This window comes from Aulostomus chinensis, chromosome 24, assembly GCF_037954235.1.
Source record: "Aulostomus chinensis isolate RoL2024-O1b breed Wild chromosome 24, RoL_Achi_v1.0, whole genome shotgun sequence".
In the NCBI taxonomy this organism is placed as follows: domain Eukaryota; kingdom Metazoa; phylum Chordata; class Actinopteri; order Syngnathiformes; family Aulostomidae; genus Aulostomus; species Aulostomus chinensis.
In genome coordinates, this window is record NC_141343.1 from 17,766,471 (window position 1) to 17,782,267 (window position 15,797).

At 50.8% G+C, this 15,797-nt stretch overlaps 1 protein-coding gene across 2 annotated transcripts; it reads left to right on the forward strand.

The window, feature by feature from the left end:
- The first annotated feature begins 963 nt into the window (after positions 1–963).
- On the forward strand, positions 964–15,038 carry npy2rl (neuropeptide Y receptor Y2, like). Of its 2 annotated transcripts, none has more exons than XM_086197750.1 (6): positions 964–1,322; positions 6,847–7,063; positions 7,203–7,335; positions 8,102–8,267; positions 9,883–10,036; positions 12,836–15,038. In XM_086197750.1, exons 2-6 carry the CDS (start codon positions 6,893–6,895, stop codon positions 13,409–13,411), a joined length of 1,200 nt encoding a protein of 399 aa, XP_086053876.1. In that variant the 5' UTR covers positions 964–1,322; positions 6,847–6,892; the 3' UTR covers positions 13,412–15,038. The 2 variants fall into 2 exon arrangements, with proteins under 2 accessions (XP_086053876.1, XP_086053877.1); XM_086197751.1 differs by lacking the exon at positions 964–1,322 and adding an exon at positions 1,865–2,166.
- The last annotated feature ends 759 nt before the right edge of the window (positions 15,039–15,797 follow it).

Genomic DNA, 15,797 nt, shown 5'->3' on the forward strand with positions numbered 1-15,797 from the left:
ACTCGGGTGTGTGACCTTTGACCTCTGCGGCCATTAAACACCTCGAATGAAAGATGATTCCAGCGAAATGACCACCACCGCACCTCTCTGCTGACTCAGCGGCTTCTCACTCCCCACCACATGGGAGGTCCCAGTCCCATAAACTCAGCTCGCCACTCGCAGCCTCAGAGTTTTGCTCTGTAAAAGAAGAAGCTGAAGCACTTGCGTGGCGGCGGCGTGCTGGCTCAGGCAGCTGTCATCATCATCTGGAGAGGCTTTAACCCAGCACGCCCTGACTGGCAGCCTCATTATGGCGAGAAGCATCAACAGTGATAAATATAGATGCCGGACACCCGCCGACGTCCCGGCGGAGAGGCGGCTGTTGTATGGGGGGGGCGGCTTTAGGAACTTCTCTGAGTATCACAGAAACATTTGTGACCCTCAAGTCTAAATCCTGCAGGGACACAGCAAAGTTTGAGCTTCAAAGAGTCTTTGAAGTCCTTCGCCATCACGCCAGATTAACACTGTGTGATGTCATCTTGTCCAACATTGAGTGACGTCTTTGATGATTCTCAGCACTGCTGGGGACGATCCATCTGCCTCATAATACCACGCTAATCCTCAAGAGGCGCCAGAGAACCTGGAGATATGATACATAACTCATGACGGGCAACAACACCAGGGTAGCTACAGGGTTAGCAACCAGGTTAGCTTTCACATCCACGACCGGGTTAGCGATCAGGTTAACAACCAGGTTAGCTTTCATGTTAACTTCCATGTTTGCTATCAGTTTATCTACCATGTTAGCTTTCGCGTCAAAGACTAGAGTGACTAGAGTAACTAGAATGAACAGATCATCTATGAGGACCAGGACTAGAGTGACTCCTAGTTTCCTCCGAAGTTTGACCCTAACGTGACTCCGTACATGTACACAGTTCCTCAGGAAACTCATGGTGGTTCCTCCACCCCTCCACCCTCCACCTCCTCCTCACTCGCCGCCGCTCGCGTGCCCGCCTCAGAGCGCGCCGCCGCAGCGGAGAGCAGCTCCTCTGTCTCCACCTCCGTCTCCGGGTCTTCGCTGCTGCTGGAGCGGCTCTCAGCGCGTCTCTCGCGTCCACATCTCTCAGCTCTTCCCGCGGATCTCCATCTTCATCGGGGAGGAGCCGCGCCGCGAAAACCAGCGGAATGTGAACGGAGTTTTGCATGACGAGCATTGAAACTCGCTTTACTACTTTATACTTTCATCCATCTCCATGGCGACGGAGCTCCTACACCGGAGCAGCCGGGATCCGTGAACTGCTGTCGGGACACGAGCTTCGTCCAGCGGCCCGGGACACGGACAGGTGAGGGGGCTCGCACGCCTGCTCTCAGGTGTGCGCACGTATAGAGCAGGCGTGCGTGTCGAGACGCACGTGTATCATTAATATTGAAATTAAAATGCTTCAAGAGGATCTTCAGAGAATTAAATTCATATATATATAAGATTGATGTGATCAAGGTTACACACACAGTGCAGTCTGAAGGTTGGCGGCTCCAGGAACCCCTGAGACTTGAACGCATCATGGTCCTGAGCAGGCAGCTGTCCGTCAAACGCTGGTCTCAGCATCAGGACATCATGAGGGTTCTAGCGGTTGATAGTTGGTTTAATCTGCGACTGTCAGATCTTTTTCACCTAGACCAGGGGTCTCAAACTGGTCCAGTCAGGGCCGCTGTGGCTGCAGGTTTTCATTCCAACCCAGCAAAAGCAACACCTGATTCTACTTAAATCAATCAAGCTGCGTCCTCACAGCTCATTGGTTGGATCAGGTGTTGCTTTTGCTGGGTTGGAATGGAAACCCGCAGCCACAGCGGCCCTTACTGGACCAGTTTGAGACCCCTGACCTAAACCAAAAACCCTCCAAGCAGGGTGGCGGCTCGCTGTTGGAGCCGCCCCCGAGGAGGAGCTCCAGCCCAAGGCTGAATATCACTTCATCAATGAGTCCGGTTTCTGACGGGTCCTCCTGGTGACGCTCCCACCAGCAGCTCATGACACCTTCAAGGATCAGTTCTTCTGTTTGCTTTTACGTGGAGTTGTGAGTCTTGGCCTCACCTGGTTGTCATGGTAACAACTTGTTCTGCGACTGACAGCTGCTGATGCTCGATCACCCACGATGTCACAGGAACTTGCCTGATTAAACGTGACTTCAGGTTTGTTCTGTTTTGCACCAAATATGGACGGAATGATGGGTTACTTCCTGTTTTAATTTGAAACGGTCCGAACTCTTGGCACCCAGAAGGCTCAGTGCAAAGACACGGCGTTCCCATTGAAACCAGTGGAAAAGTCACTATTGTCTGAATTCGGGTCGTCCCACACTGAGTTGTCTGTCCTTAATGAGATAAAGAGGCACCTGCTAACTTCCTTAGCATTAGCATTTATACGCCAACACAACAATGACGGTCTATGGAGAGAGGCTTGTCAGTATCGCACCAGAGGAAAAAAAAATTGTGGGCAGAAAAAAATTTAAGAGCAAAACTTTCACACTGAAAACACAAAGGTTTGAGAGCAACGACTGACAAGGCGATCAACGAGTTTACGAAATGTGTCTTTAAATATTTTGCTCGCAAGTTGAAAGTTTTCCTTTGCTCTCAGGTTCTTTGTTCTCTCCAAAACCGAAGTCCATGCCCTCAATTTTTTTTCCTTTGCTCACTATTGGACAGAGTCCTGTGGGTGGGACCATGTCCCTATTGGTCACACTGACTGACACACACACACACACACACACACACACAGATAACCCTGCTGATCACCTCCTGTACCGCTAACAAGGGTTTCATGGCTACAGACGTCAGTGATTAAACGAGGCGCTAACAGCAGCTAATGAGTTTGAAACAAGCATGCTGGTTTAGCCCCGCCCTCCCCCTCACCTGTGCTTCACCTGCATCCTGCTGTCAGGCAGGTCAGTGATGCTGAAGCTCACCATGTCAGAACTTCTAGAAACTCAGCGAACGGTTGTTGTCAGTTACCTCGACCCTCGTCGTCAGGGCAGTCAGTAGACTGTGGAACCTGAGGAAGACGAGCTGCGAGGACGGCTGGGGGAAGCGAGACGTCTCTGATGAGGACACTGTGTCTCTGGACATTAGTGATGATTGTGTCATCTTGTTTCCTGCGTTGCATCTTCATGTTCAGGTTCATTGATATTCAGCAGCGTTCCAGGATGCTCGCCGTCCTTCTCCCGCCGTCCGTGACATCTGATTTGATGGGCTGTTGGCGGCGTGTTGCCAGAGTCGCGAGGCAGTGGAATGAGGTCAGATGTGATTGTGCACATTGGCTTGTTAGCAAGCTGCTAACCCTGCGTGTCTCTTCGCCTCCATGTCCATCCCCCCTTCACGTCGTCTCCAGCTGCCGTCCAGTTTCCCTCTGGGTCGTTTCGCTCCGGTGTCCTCGTGTCCAGCGTGACATTAATTCTCTCCAGCACAAACTGGATGAAAAAATTAAGTGAATTGCAGCTTTGAATCAAGAATTGTGAGAGACTTGAGCTGGACAAGCTAGTCAGCGTAGACACGGTCAGCAGAGCTTTTTTAAAGGGCAGCGCTGATCCATCTCAGGAGCAAAGACCCACGCTTGTTAGCTTAGCCAGCTAATTAGCTTAGCTATCTAGTTAGCTCAGCTAGCTTGGTAACTCGGGCCACCAAACCAGTCATTTGTTGACACTCTGACTTAACCCTTTTTGTTGGTCTTGCTCTCGATGATAAAACGTGTACACATTTGGACGTTTTTTGGAACTGAAATAATAAAATGCTAACAATAAACACGTGGCTGAGTGAGGAACAGAGGCAAAGTACCAGGAGGTGAATCACGGCTGCCGTGCACGCCGGTGTCTTCCCCTCCGTTAATCTCCGCATCACCAGCAGCTGATTAATTCATCCCTCCCTCCTTCCCTCGCTCTAACTCGTTTCCTCACTCCCTCATTCCATCCCTCCCCCTCCTCGGCTCGTCACACTATCCGTGATGCTGCTGTACATCAGTGTACTGCACTGATGGAGTAGGGTTTACTCCTTCGGTGCAGTACACTGATGTAGTAGTTTCAGTGTTTTTGGTGGTCAGATCCGTCTTCCCCCACGAGGGGAGAGCACACTGGAGCAAACTCAGCACCACCATCCTGGAAAACCGTTTCAGTGCCACTGTGAAGAATTTTGCTGCCATTTTAGCTTCAGCCGATGGCAGAAAGGTTTTAGTGAGGCGGCGGCGGACGCGGCGGCCCTGTTGACACACTGATAAACCATGTGAGGTTTCATCCGCCATCAATTCTTCATCAGCAGAGTAATGCCTCTTCAAACTTTGATGAGCTGCTGGGATTTGGTCGGAAAGCTGCGGCGCCGCTTCTCCCCACATCTGGTCACTCGCCACCTCTCAGGCTCCTCCCCCTCCTCCTCTTCACTGCTGCCAGCTGGAGCACAAATACGCATTGAAATGAATCAGTTTGGTGAGCTGAAACATATTCGCCACTCAGCATTAACGTCTAAAATCTAGCTATCCAGGTTCTGTGTCACTCAGCCTTTACCGGGTCATGTTTGAGGTCAAAGGTCAAAGTGATGACATGCGGACAGTTCAGTCAGGGTTCATCTCCAGAATCATAGGTGTGGTTCTGACCCAGTGAAGAGTGACGGATCTGATGCCTCCTGTTCTCGGGTCAGCTGATGACTGAGCTGAGAGGAATGGAGCTCAGCTCCGCCCACCTCTAGTCTTATACCCTTCACGTCACTTCTCTAGGTGAGGCGGGTGTTCTGGTCCTCAGCTCCGCCCACCTCTAGTCTTATACCCTTCACGTCACTTCTCTAGGTGAGGCGGGTGTTCTGGTCCTCAGCTCCGCCCACCTCTAGTCTTATACCCTTCACGTCACTTCTCTAGGTGAGGCGGGTGTTCTGGTCCTCAGCTCCGCCCACCTCCAGTCTTATACCCTTCACGTCACTTCTCTAGGTGAGGCGGGTGTTCTGGTCCTCAGCTCCGCCCACCTCTAGTCTTATACCCTTCACGTCACTTCTCTAGGTGAGGCGGGTGTTCTGGTCCTCAGCTCCGCCCACCTCTAGTCTTATACCCTTCACGTCACTTCTCTAGGTGAGGCGGGTGTTCTGGTCCTCAGCTCCGCCCACCTCTAGTCTTATACCCTTTATGTCACTTCTCTAGGTGAGGCGGGTGTTCTGGTCCTCAGCTCCGCCCACCTCTAGTCTTATACCCTTCACGTCACTTCTCTAGGTGAGGCGGGTGTTCTGGTCCTCAGCTCCGCCCACCTCTAGTCTTATACCCTTCACGTCACTTCTCTAGGTGAGGCGGGTGTTCTGGTCCTCAGCTCCGCCCACCTCTAGTCTTATACCCTTCACGTCACTTCTCTAGGTGAGGCGGGTGTTCTGGTCCTCAGCTCCGCCCACCTCTAGTCTTATACCCTTTATGTCACTTCTCTAGGTGAGGCGGGTGTTCTGGTCCTCAGCTCCGCCCACCTCTAGTCTTATACCCTTCACGTCACTTCTCTAGGTGAGGCGGGTGTTCTGGTCCTCAGCTCCGCCCACCTCTAGTCTTATACCCTTCACGTCACTTCTCTAGGTGAGGCGGGTGTTCTGGTCCTCAGCTGCGCCCACCTCTAGTCTTATACCCTTCACGTCACTTCTCTAGGTGAGGCGGGTGTTCTGGTCCTCAGCTCCGCCCACCTCTAGTCTTATACCCTTCACGTCACTTCTCTAGGTGAGGCGGGTGTTCTGGTCCTCAGCTCCGCCCACCTCTAGTCTTATACCCTTCACGTCACTTCTCTAGGTGAGGCGGGTGTTCTGGTCCTCAGCTCCGCCCACCTCTAGTCTTATACCCTTCACGTCACTTCTCTAGGTGAGGCGGGTGTTCTGGTCCTCAGCTCCGCCCACCTCTAGTCTTATACCCTTCACGTCACTTCTCTAGGTGAGGCGGGTGTTCTGGTCCTCAGCTCCGCCCACCTCTAGTCTTATACCCTTCACGTCACTTCTCTAGGTGAGGCGGGTGTTCTGGTCCTCAGCTCCGCCCACCTCTAGTCTTATACCCTTCACGTCACTTCTCTAGGTGAGGCGGGTGTTCTGGTCCTCAGCTGCGCCTGAACCAGACTTTGATTATTTGTTCATAGCCAGGAGAACATGTGGCCAGTGACATGTGGCAGCGAGCGCATGAGTGTCCCGCGTCAGAAGCTGGATGGTGACTTGAAGAGGATTCTCTTCTCACCTACGGAGAACGCCACAGAGAACCCCACTGAGAACCCAATGGAAAACAACGCTGGGGCACTATTGACTTGCTCAGTTCACAAATATCTCTGATTGACAGTCAGGCTCTTGGCCCATCACTCATGCTATTGAGTAGCCCCACCCACTCTCTGTAGAGAACACCTGTATTGACTACATGCAGGTGCAACTTGTAAACCGCCTTTTACTGGTTATTCTGTTTTTTACTACTACTACACTCAACTAGCATCATTGGATAAGACACCTGACCTCCTCGCTAACCTACAAAATGCATGTCAGCCTGAACCAACGGGTCTGCAACAGGAACTACAAATATGGCGTCTGCCACATGACAGTGAGCAGATAAGACTCTGTTAAAAATGTTTAAAGGTCGTTGATGCAGTGAACTCCTTCCTGTCCCCGGTTGTTCTGAGATGCAGACATCAAACCCTTCACGTTAGCAGGCTAACAGGATGTTAGCATTTCAGTACCAAACACTGAAGCTCTAAAAATCAATTAGTGGAAGAAAAAACTGATGTTACAAAAAAAAACTCAAGTGTGTGTAAAATGGACAGAAGCATCTGGAAACATTGTATACGTTTTAACAGCGAGGTCCCATTGAACGAGCGCTGTCTCTGCGTGTCCTTACGACAGGCCGTGTACTCCGATGGCATTGCCAGCTGAGCACTTATGAACGGACATGGATGTTGTCAGCACAGCCAACACAACAGAGGACAAGCTCCGCCTCCTGCCTGAAAACAACCCTGGTGACTACGACTCTGGTGGGGGTGCAGGGCCCCCGGCGCTGCCGACGCTCGTGTTCAAGGGTGTGAATTTTCCAGAGGACCCCATCAAGCTGCTGAGCGTCCAGGTGTGTTTCATTTTTACATGACAAGCTAATGGACATAGCAGTAGCCACGGGCTAGCAGTAGCAGGCTAGTATCCTCCTACCCTGGTAGAAGCAGCAGTTGTTAGATGTCAGGATCATCGACGTCTGTTGTTGTTGTCAGGTGGTGTTGATCTTAGCCTACAGCACCATCATTGTGCTGGGGGTTCTGGGTAACTCTCTGGTCATCTATGTCATCTACCGCTTCAAGACGCTGCGCACCGTCACCAACTTCTTCATCGCTAACCTGGCTGTTGGTAGGCGCACACACACACACACACACACACACACAGTTTCTGGTACAAAGCCGCATCGGTGGTCAGGTGTTCTGCCAGTACTGTATGTGTTATGGCGGCATGCTGGCGAGTGAATGAGTGAGTTGGTGAGTAAGTGAACGAGTGAAGGATTGAGTGAGTGGACAGGGATGTGTGATGTACAAGGACGAGTGCTGTTAACTGTCACAAACCTGCTGCCTACATTACCCACAAGGCAACTTGTGTGGTAGAGATATCCTGATTGACAGGTTGTTGCGGTAACAACTTGTCGATCACCTGGAAGCTCCGCCCTTCAGCTTTGTCGCCTTTATCATCTTCTTTGTTCTGAATGGGACAGTAGTTTATAAAATGACATCAGGGTTGTACAGGTTTTCACTTTTAAACTAATGCTAATAACACAAATTTGAATGCTAACATGAATAGCATCTCAAAGGTGAAAGGTCAGTCAGAGGAGCTCCTTCCAGCCAGGCTCCGCCTCCACTGTAGTTCATAAGGATCTTCATCTCTACACCGGAGGAACGCCACAGGAACGAACGCCGTCAGAGCGGGGGGATGGACTGAGATGTTGTTCAATGCCTTGCTGCAACAGATGTGCTGATCATGTGACCGGCCATTGGCGACTGTCTGGGGAGATCGAGGGCAGTGCTGAGAGTCTTCTTTTTTTCCTTACTTTGGCTGACTGAAATTCCTTCGCGCGCGCGTGTGTGTGTGTGTGTGCGTGTGCGTGTGTGTGTGTGTGTGTGTGCAGCTGACCTGCTGGTCAACACTCTGTGCCTCCCCTTCACACTGGTCTACACACTGCAGGGAGAGTGGAAGTTTGGCAGCACGCTCTGCTTCCTGCTGCCCTACGCCCAGGGACTCGCCGTCCACGTGTCCACGTTAACGCTCAATGTCATCGCCCTGGACCGCCACAGGTGGGTGTGCCTTCATTGGAAGTGGTGGCTTAGATCAGCCTCGTCTGTCTGCTGTGTGTACTACCTGTCTACCAAGATAGTACTGTGTTCTACTACTGTGGAGCTCCAACTTTTTAGACAAGTACTACTGCAGCAAAACTAGGCTCTTTATGTACTAGCATCACGACGGAGGTAAAACTGTAGAAGCAGGAGACTCGTGGCTTTGCTCCTGCTGCTGATGAAGCAGTGACTTGCCAGCAGTGTGTAAGAGTGTAAGACTCCAGCGGGCCTCCGTGCTACTACAGGGTCAGAGCTGCTAGCGGGCGTCAGCCCTGCATGTGCACCACTGCCGGCGTGTTAGTGAGGGCTGTCAACCTGCACCACCCTGACATGAGGGTCCCAGCAAAGTCTGCTCCAGGCTCAGGTCCGTCTCAGCGTCCAACCTGCTCTCAACCTGCTCTCCTCACACACACACACACACTCATTCACTCACACACACTCATTTACTCACACACACACTCACACACTCTCACACACTCACTCACTCACTCACACACTCACTCACACACAGTCACTCACACTCTCACTCACTCACACACTCACTCACCCACACTCACTCACACAGTCACTCACTCACTCACACACTCACTCACCCACTCACCCACACTCACACACACACTCACACACTCTCACTCACTCACACACAGTCACTCACACACTCACTCACTCACACACAGTCACTCACACACTCACTCACTCACACAGTCACTCACACACTGACTCACTCACTCACACTCTCACTCACTCACACACACACTCACTCACTCACCCACACTCACTCACACACAGTCACTCACACACTCACACAGTCACTCACACTCACACACTGACTCACTGACTCACTCACACACTCACTCACACTCTCACACACTCACTCACTCACTCACACACAGTCACTCACACACTCACACACTCACTCACACACAGTCACTCACACTCACACAGTCACTCACACTAACACACTGACTCACTCACTCACACTCACTCACTCACACTCTCACTCACACTCACACTCACACACTGACTCACTCTCACTCACACTCACTCACTCACTCACACTCACACACTGACTCACTCACTCACACTCTCACTCACTCACTCACACTCACTCACTCACACTCACACACTGACTCACTCACTCACACTCACTCACACTCACTCACTCACACTCACACACTCACTCACTCACTCACTCTCACTCACACACTCACTCACACTCACACACTGACTCACTCACTCACACTCACTCACTCACACTCACTCACTCACACTCACACACTCACTCACTCACTCACTCTCACTCACACACTCACTCACACTCACACACTGACTCACTCACTCACACTCACTCACTCACACTCACTCACTCACTCACTCACTCACACACACATAGGTGAGTTGATGTTGGGTTGATGATGTCATAGAAGTACCAGACGTTGAGTGTTGACTAAAACCAGGATTGTGTTAGGGTTACCATGACAATGACTGCTTCACCTTCAGCTTCTTTAAGTCATCTCAGCCAGTGAGTACCAAACCCAGGGTAGGTGCCTGGAGGTCACCTGTTACCTGTGTTCAGGTGCATTGTGTACCATCTGGAGACCAGGATGAGGAAGGACGTGTGTTTCGGGGTCATCGCCTTGACCTGGGTGCTGAGCGCCGTCCTCGCCAGCCCTCTTGCCATCTTCCGAGAGTACGGATCCTTCTCACTGGAGCCCGGGAATACCATCCAGGTAAGCACACGCACGCACATGGACGCACACACGCTCGCACACACACACAAGAACGCACACACACCCATGCATACACACACATGCAGACACACACATATGGACACACACACATGCACACATACACATGGACACACACACACATGCACACATACACATGGACACATGCACACACACACACGGACACATGCACACACACACACTTGCACACATACACATGGACACATACACATGCACACACTTGTACGCACACACACACACATGGACACATACACATGGACACACACATGCACACACGCACATGGACACATACACATGGACACACACATGCACACACACACATATACACACACAGACGCACACGGACACATACACATGCACACACGCACACACATGGACATACACACGAACACATACACATGCACACACGCACATGGACACACACACATGGACACACACGGACACATACACACGGACACATACACATGCACACACACACATGGACACACACATGGACACACACACACGGACACATACACATGGACACATACACATGAACACACACACATGCACGCATACACATGGACACACACATGGACACATACACATGGACACACACACATGGACACACACACATGGACACATACACATGGACACACACACATGGACACACACATGGACACACACACACGGACACATACACATGGACACATACACATGAACACACACACATGCACGCATACACATGGACACACACATGGACACACACATGCACACACACACACATGGACACACATGCACACACACACACATGGACACATACACATGGACACACATGCACACATGCACATGGACACACTCATGCAAACACACACATGGACACATACACATGGACACACACATGCACACACACACACATGGACACATACACATGGACACACACACATGCACGCATACACATGGACACACACATGGACACACACATGCACACACACACATGGACACATACACATGGACACACTCATGGACACATACACATGCACACATACACATGGACACACACTCATGGACACATATATATACACATGCACACACACACATGGACACATACACATGCACACACACGCAAATGGACACACACACACATGGGACACATACACATGGACACACACACATGCACACACACACACATGGACACACATGCACACACACACACATGGACACACATGCACACACACACATGGACACACACACACGGACACATACACATGGACACATACACATGAACACACACACATGCACGCATACACATGGACACACACATGGACACACACCTGCACACACACACACATGGACGCATACACATGGACACACACACATGGACACACACATGGACACACACACACGGACACATACACATGGACACATACACATGGACACACACACATGGACACACACATGGACACACACATGCACACACACACATGGACACACTCATGGACACACACTCATGGACACACTCATGGACACATACACATGCACACATACACATGGACACACACTCATGGACACATACATATACACATGCACACACACACACATGGACACATACACATGCACACACACGCAAATGGACACACACACACATGGACACATACACATGGACACACACACATGGACACACACATGGACACACACACACGGACACATACACATGGACACATACACATGGACACACACACATGGACACACACATGGACACACACATGCACACACACACATGGACACACTCATGGACACACACTCATGGACACACTCATGGACACATACACATGCACACATACACATGGACACACTCATGGACACATACATATACACATGCACACACACACACATGGACACATACACATGCACACACACGCAAATGGACACACACACGCATGGACACATACACATGGACACACACACATGCACACACACACACGGACACACATGCACACACACACACACATGGACACATACACATGGACACACATGCACACATGCACATGGACACACTCATGCAAACACACACATGGACACATACACATGGACACACACATGCACACACACACACATGGACACATACACATGGACACACACACATGCACGCATACACATGGACACACACATGGACACATACACATGGACACACACACATGCACGCATACACATGGACACACACATGGACACACACATGCACACACACACATGGACACATACACATGGACACACACTCATGGACACATACATATACACATGCACACACACACATGGACACATACACATGCACACACACGCAAATGGACACACACACACATGGGACACATACACATGGACACACACACATGCACACACACACACATGGACACACATGCACACACACACACACATGGACACATACACATGGACACACATGCACACACGCACATGGACACACTCATGCAAACACACACATGGACACATACACATGGACACACACATGCACACACGCACATGGACACACACACATGCACACACACACATGGACACACTCATGCAAACACACAAATGGACACACACACATAAATAAAACATTAAACAGATCAGCCCTCAAATGTAACAGCCTCTTTGTGGGCTCCGCCTCTCCATCTCTTCCTGCTACTGACGGTCAGTCACATGACCTCCTGGAGGAGCTGATTCATTGATGTTGAAGATGTCATCTAAGCTGCCAACTCATTAGCTTCCATACTTATGTGTGTGTGTGTGTGTGTGTGTATGTAGGTGTGTACCGAGCGCTGGCCTGATACGAACACTGACGGTACCGTCTACAGCGTCTCCATGTTGATCCTCCAGTACTTCCTGCCGCTGTCCATCATCTCCTTCGCCTACGCCCACATCTGGTCCAAGCTGCGCGGCCACGTCAGCCCGGCCGAGAGTGGCACCAATAGTGGTTCTGAGCGCCACCGCCGTCGCCGTAAGACCACCAAGATGCTAGTGACCATGGTGGTGGTGTTCGCCGTCAGCTGGCTGCCCTTCCATGCCTTCCAGCTGGCCACTGACATCGACAGCACGGTGTTGGACATGCGCGACTACCGCCTGCTCTACACCGTCTTTCACGTGGTCGCCATGTGCTCCACCTTTGCCAACCCACTGCTCTATGGCTGGATGAACCGCAATTACCGTGCCGCCTTCCTTGCTGTCTTCAAGTGTCACAAGGGCGGGGAGAGGGGGCGGAGTGGGCGGCTGGACAGCATTCATCCAGTCAGCAGCGGTGGAGGAGGAGGAGGGCGGACCAAAAAGATCGTGCTCGAAACGCAGGATGTTGTTTCCACGCGCCTGAATGCCACCGACGTGTGACGCCCTGCGGGAGGGGCCGGACGAGCTGGGACGCTGATGGAGACGCTTCACCTTCCAGTGTTTTCCCTAAACGACAAAAAACCCCTCTAAAATCGTTAAAAACAGGACTTTAGACCGGCCTCCTCGCCGCTCCAAATGGCCTCTTGGCACCACCATACACCTTCCCTCCCTCCCCTGGGAGACATCCAGAGCACAGAGGCCATGAACTTGTTCCCACAAAGTCATCAAAGTGTGGAGACAAGTTGTGTGTCGGGGCTCCACAGCCTCGTCATCGTGTGAGTGGACACTCGGACCGGCGTGAGGAGGATGAGGGAACGTCAGACGTGGGCGTGCAGGATGTGGAGGACATGGAGGCGGTCAAATGACTGTTCAGGATGGACACGGGTGAGACAGCAACTCCCTGGGAATGAAAGATCGTCGCCTCAAAGCAAACATGAATGTGGGTAGTGGATCTGGCTCAGCGCCATCTGTCTTTCATTTGATTGGTGTCTTTTTATGGTCAGCAACATCAGCTGCAGCTGGAACCTGCGTCGCCCCCTGCTGGATTCGGCTCACTCTCGCTGTGACACGCTTGGCGTCGTCTGAACTGCTGTGTACTTGTCTTGTGTATGACGGCAGCTCTGAAAAACATCGTGTTCAGATTAGTGCTTCTCATATTTTGGCTAGTATTTGTGGCTGTTGTGATGCCGGTTCTCAGTTTGTTCTACCGTAAATCTCATAATACAGGTGCACCTCATGTTCCAGCAGCTAGCACCATCAGCCAACGTTCTGGACGCTACCTATGGTAACTACCAACTGTCCCATAACCTTATCTCTGCGAGCTAGCATAGCCTGTGTGCATAGTTGCTAAGAGAGGCTCTACCGTAAAGATCAGAATATGTGTGCACGTTCCATTTCTGAGGCTGGCGGCTCACGCCACTCCCAGCTGTTGACCATCCAGCTGCTCTCCCCGTCCTGGTTGTACTGACTCATCATATTGAGTTCATCCTCTCAAGACAAGAAAGCGCGTAATAAAGAGGTAACGACTGCTTCATTGACGGCGTATCTGGTGATGAGTTATTATCTGCCGTATCTCAAGACAGCTGCGGCGTCTCTGTGTGACTGTGCCGTCTACCGCCCACCTGATTGCTGTCACTGTCCCTCCTCTAACCTGCAGCAGCTTCATTCCTTTGATCTGCAGAAGAATCAGAAACACACAGGGAAATGAAGGAAGCTGTGAGCGAGCTGGAGAACGTTCCGGCGCCAGCAGCTGATGTTGCTGTCAGAGCAGAGAAGCCAAGCTTTTATTTGCCCACCCTTCATATCTGTGACCGACGCCTCATCACGTCCTACATGATTGTGTTTGTGTACAAAAGTGCCGCCGTCGGCTTTTAATCCCCAGTTGCCAAATTAAATTTACGGTTCAGAATGTTATTTCCAAAGATTACTTCATGGGGTGTTTCAAGTTTAATTGCCTGGGTGTAATTACAGGCCTGGCTCTCCCTTCAGCAACATCGTGCACGCCATGAATCCAAATTACACGGATGTCTTTGAAATGTTGAATAATGGGGGGGACTTCCTGCTGAAGCTGAACTGTTAACATGTTGCAACTTCTTCATCTAATAAAAGCAGTTTTTACTGTGTAAAACCAACCTGTTTATGAGTCTTCATCCATCACAGGTGACATGTAGCGCAGCATCAGGCGGCACATGAAACCAGCGACGAGCAGAGCAGTGGAGCAGCAGCAACTTGCTTCGCTTCAGGAGCCACGACTGAATGACAGGACTGAAGCTGACTTCATGTGTTAGGAAATTCTGATCCAAAAATCGATTTTATTCCTAGATTGAGTTCACACAATACAACAAAGGTCAATCGCCATTTTTCTTGAGATGAGAAGAAAAAGGAAATAACGGTGTTAAAAGTCAGTCAATGACTTATGAGGTGTTGAAGGTGTTCGATTTCATGATTGTTGTCATGCTCTGATGCTAGCAGTTTGGTGGGATGGCCCTTAAAGGTTAAAGGTCACTGTGACCCAACATGGACAAATGTCCACTTGGACTTGAGGAAGAAGTGATCAGACAGACTGGAAAACATTATTTCATATCCAGCAGGTCAAAGGTCAACTTCAGCATGATGTCACCATACCGCTTCCGTACGTCTGTAATGTGGTGGCGTGGCACTTTGACACAACAGTCAAAGGACTACATTACCCATAAGCCTCAGTGTTCTTTACTACGGATCAGAAGCCTCTATTGGTCAATATGACAACAGCTTTTTGAAAATTGTACCCGAAGCGGCGGGGATCGTCACTCTTCTCAGATGTTCCTCAGCTGCGCCAGCAGTTGCACATGAGCGAAGGTCATTCTGTGTGTGTGTGTGTGTGTGTGGGTGTGGCTGTAACAAGCAC

Excerpts from the sequence above, each read along its gene's own strand:
- npy2rl (XM_086197750.1), top strand. The coding sequence starts at position 6,893 with ATGGATGTTGTCAGCACAGCCAACACAACAGAGGACAAGCTCCGCCTC. Across the intron at positions 7,064-7,202 it reads TCAAGCTGCTGAGCGTCCAG|GTGGTGTTGATCTTAGCCTA; the intron begins GTGTGTTTCATT and ends TGTTGTTGTCAG. Across the intron at positions 10,037-12,835 it reads AGCCCGGGAATACCATCCAG|GTGTGTACCGAGCGCTGGCC; the intron begins GTAAGCACACGC and ends GTGTGTATGTAG.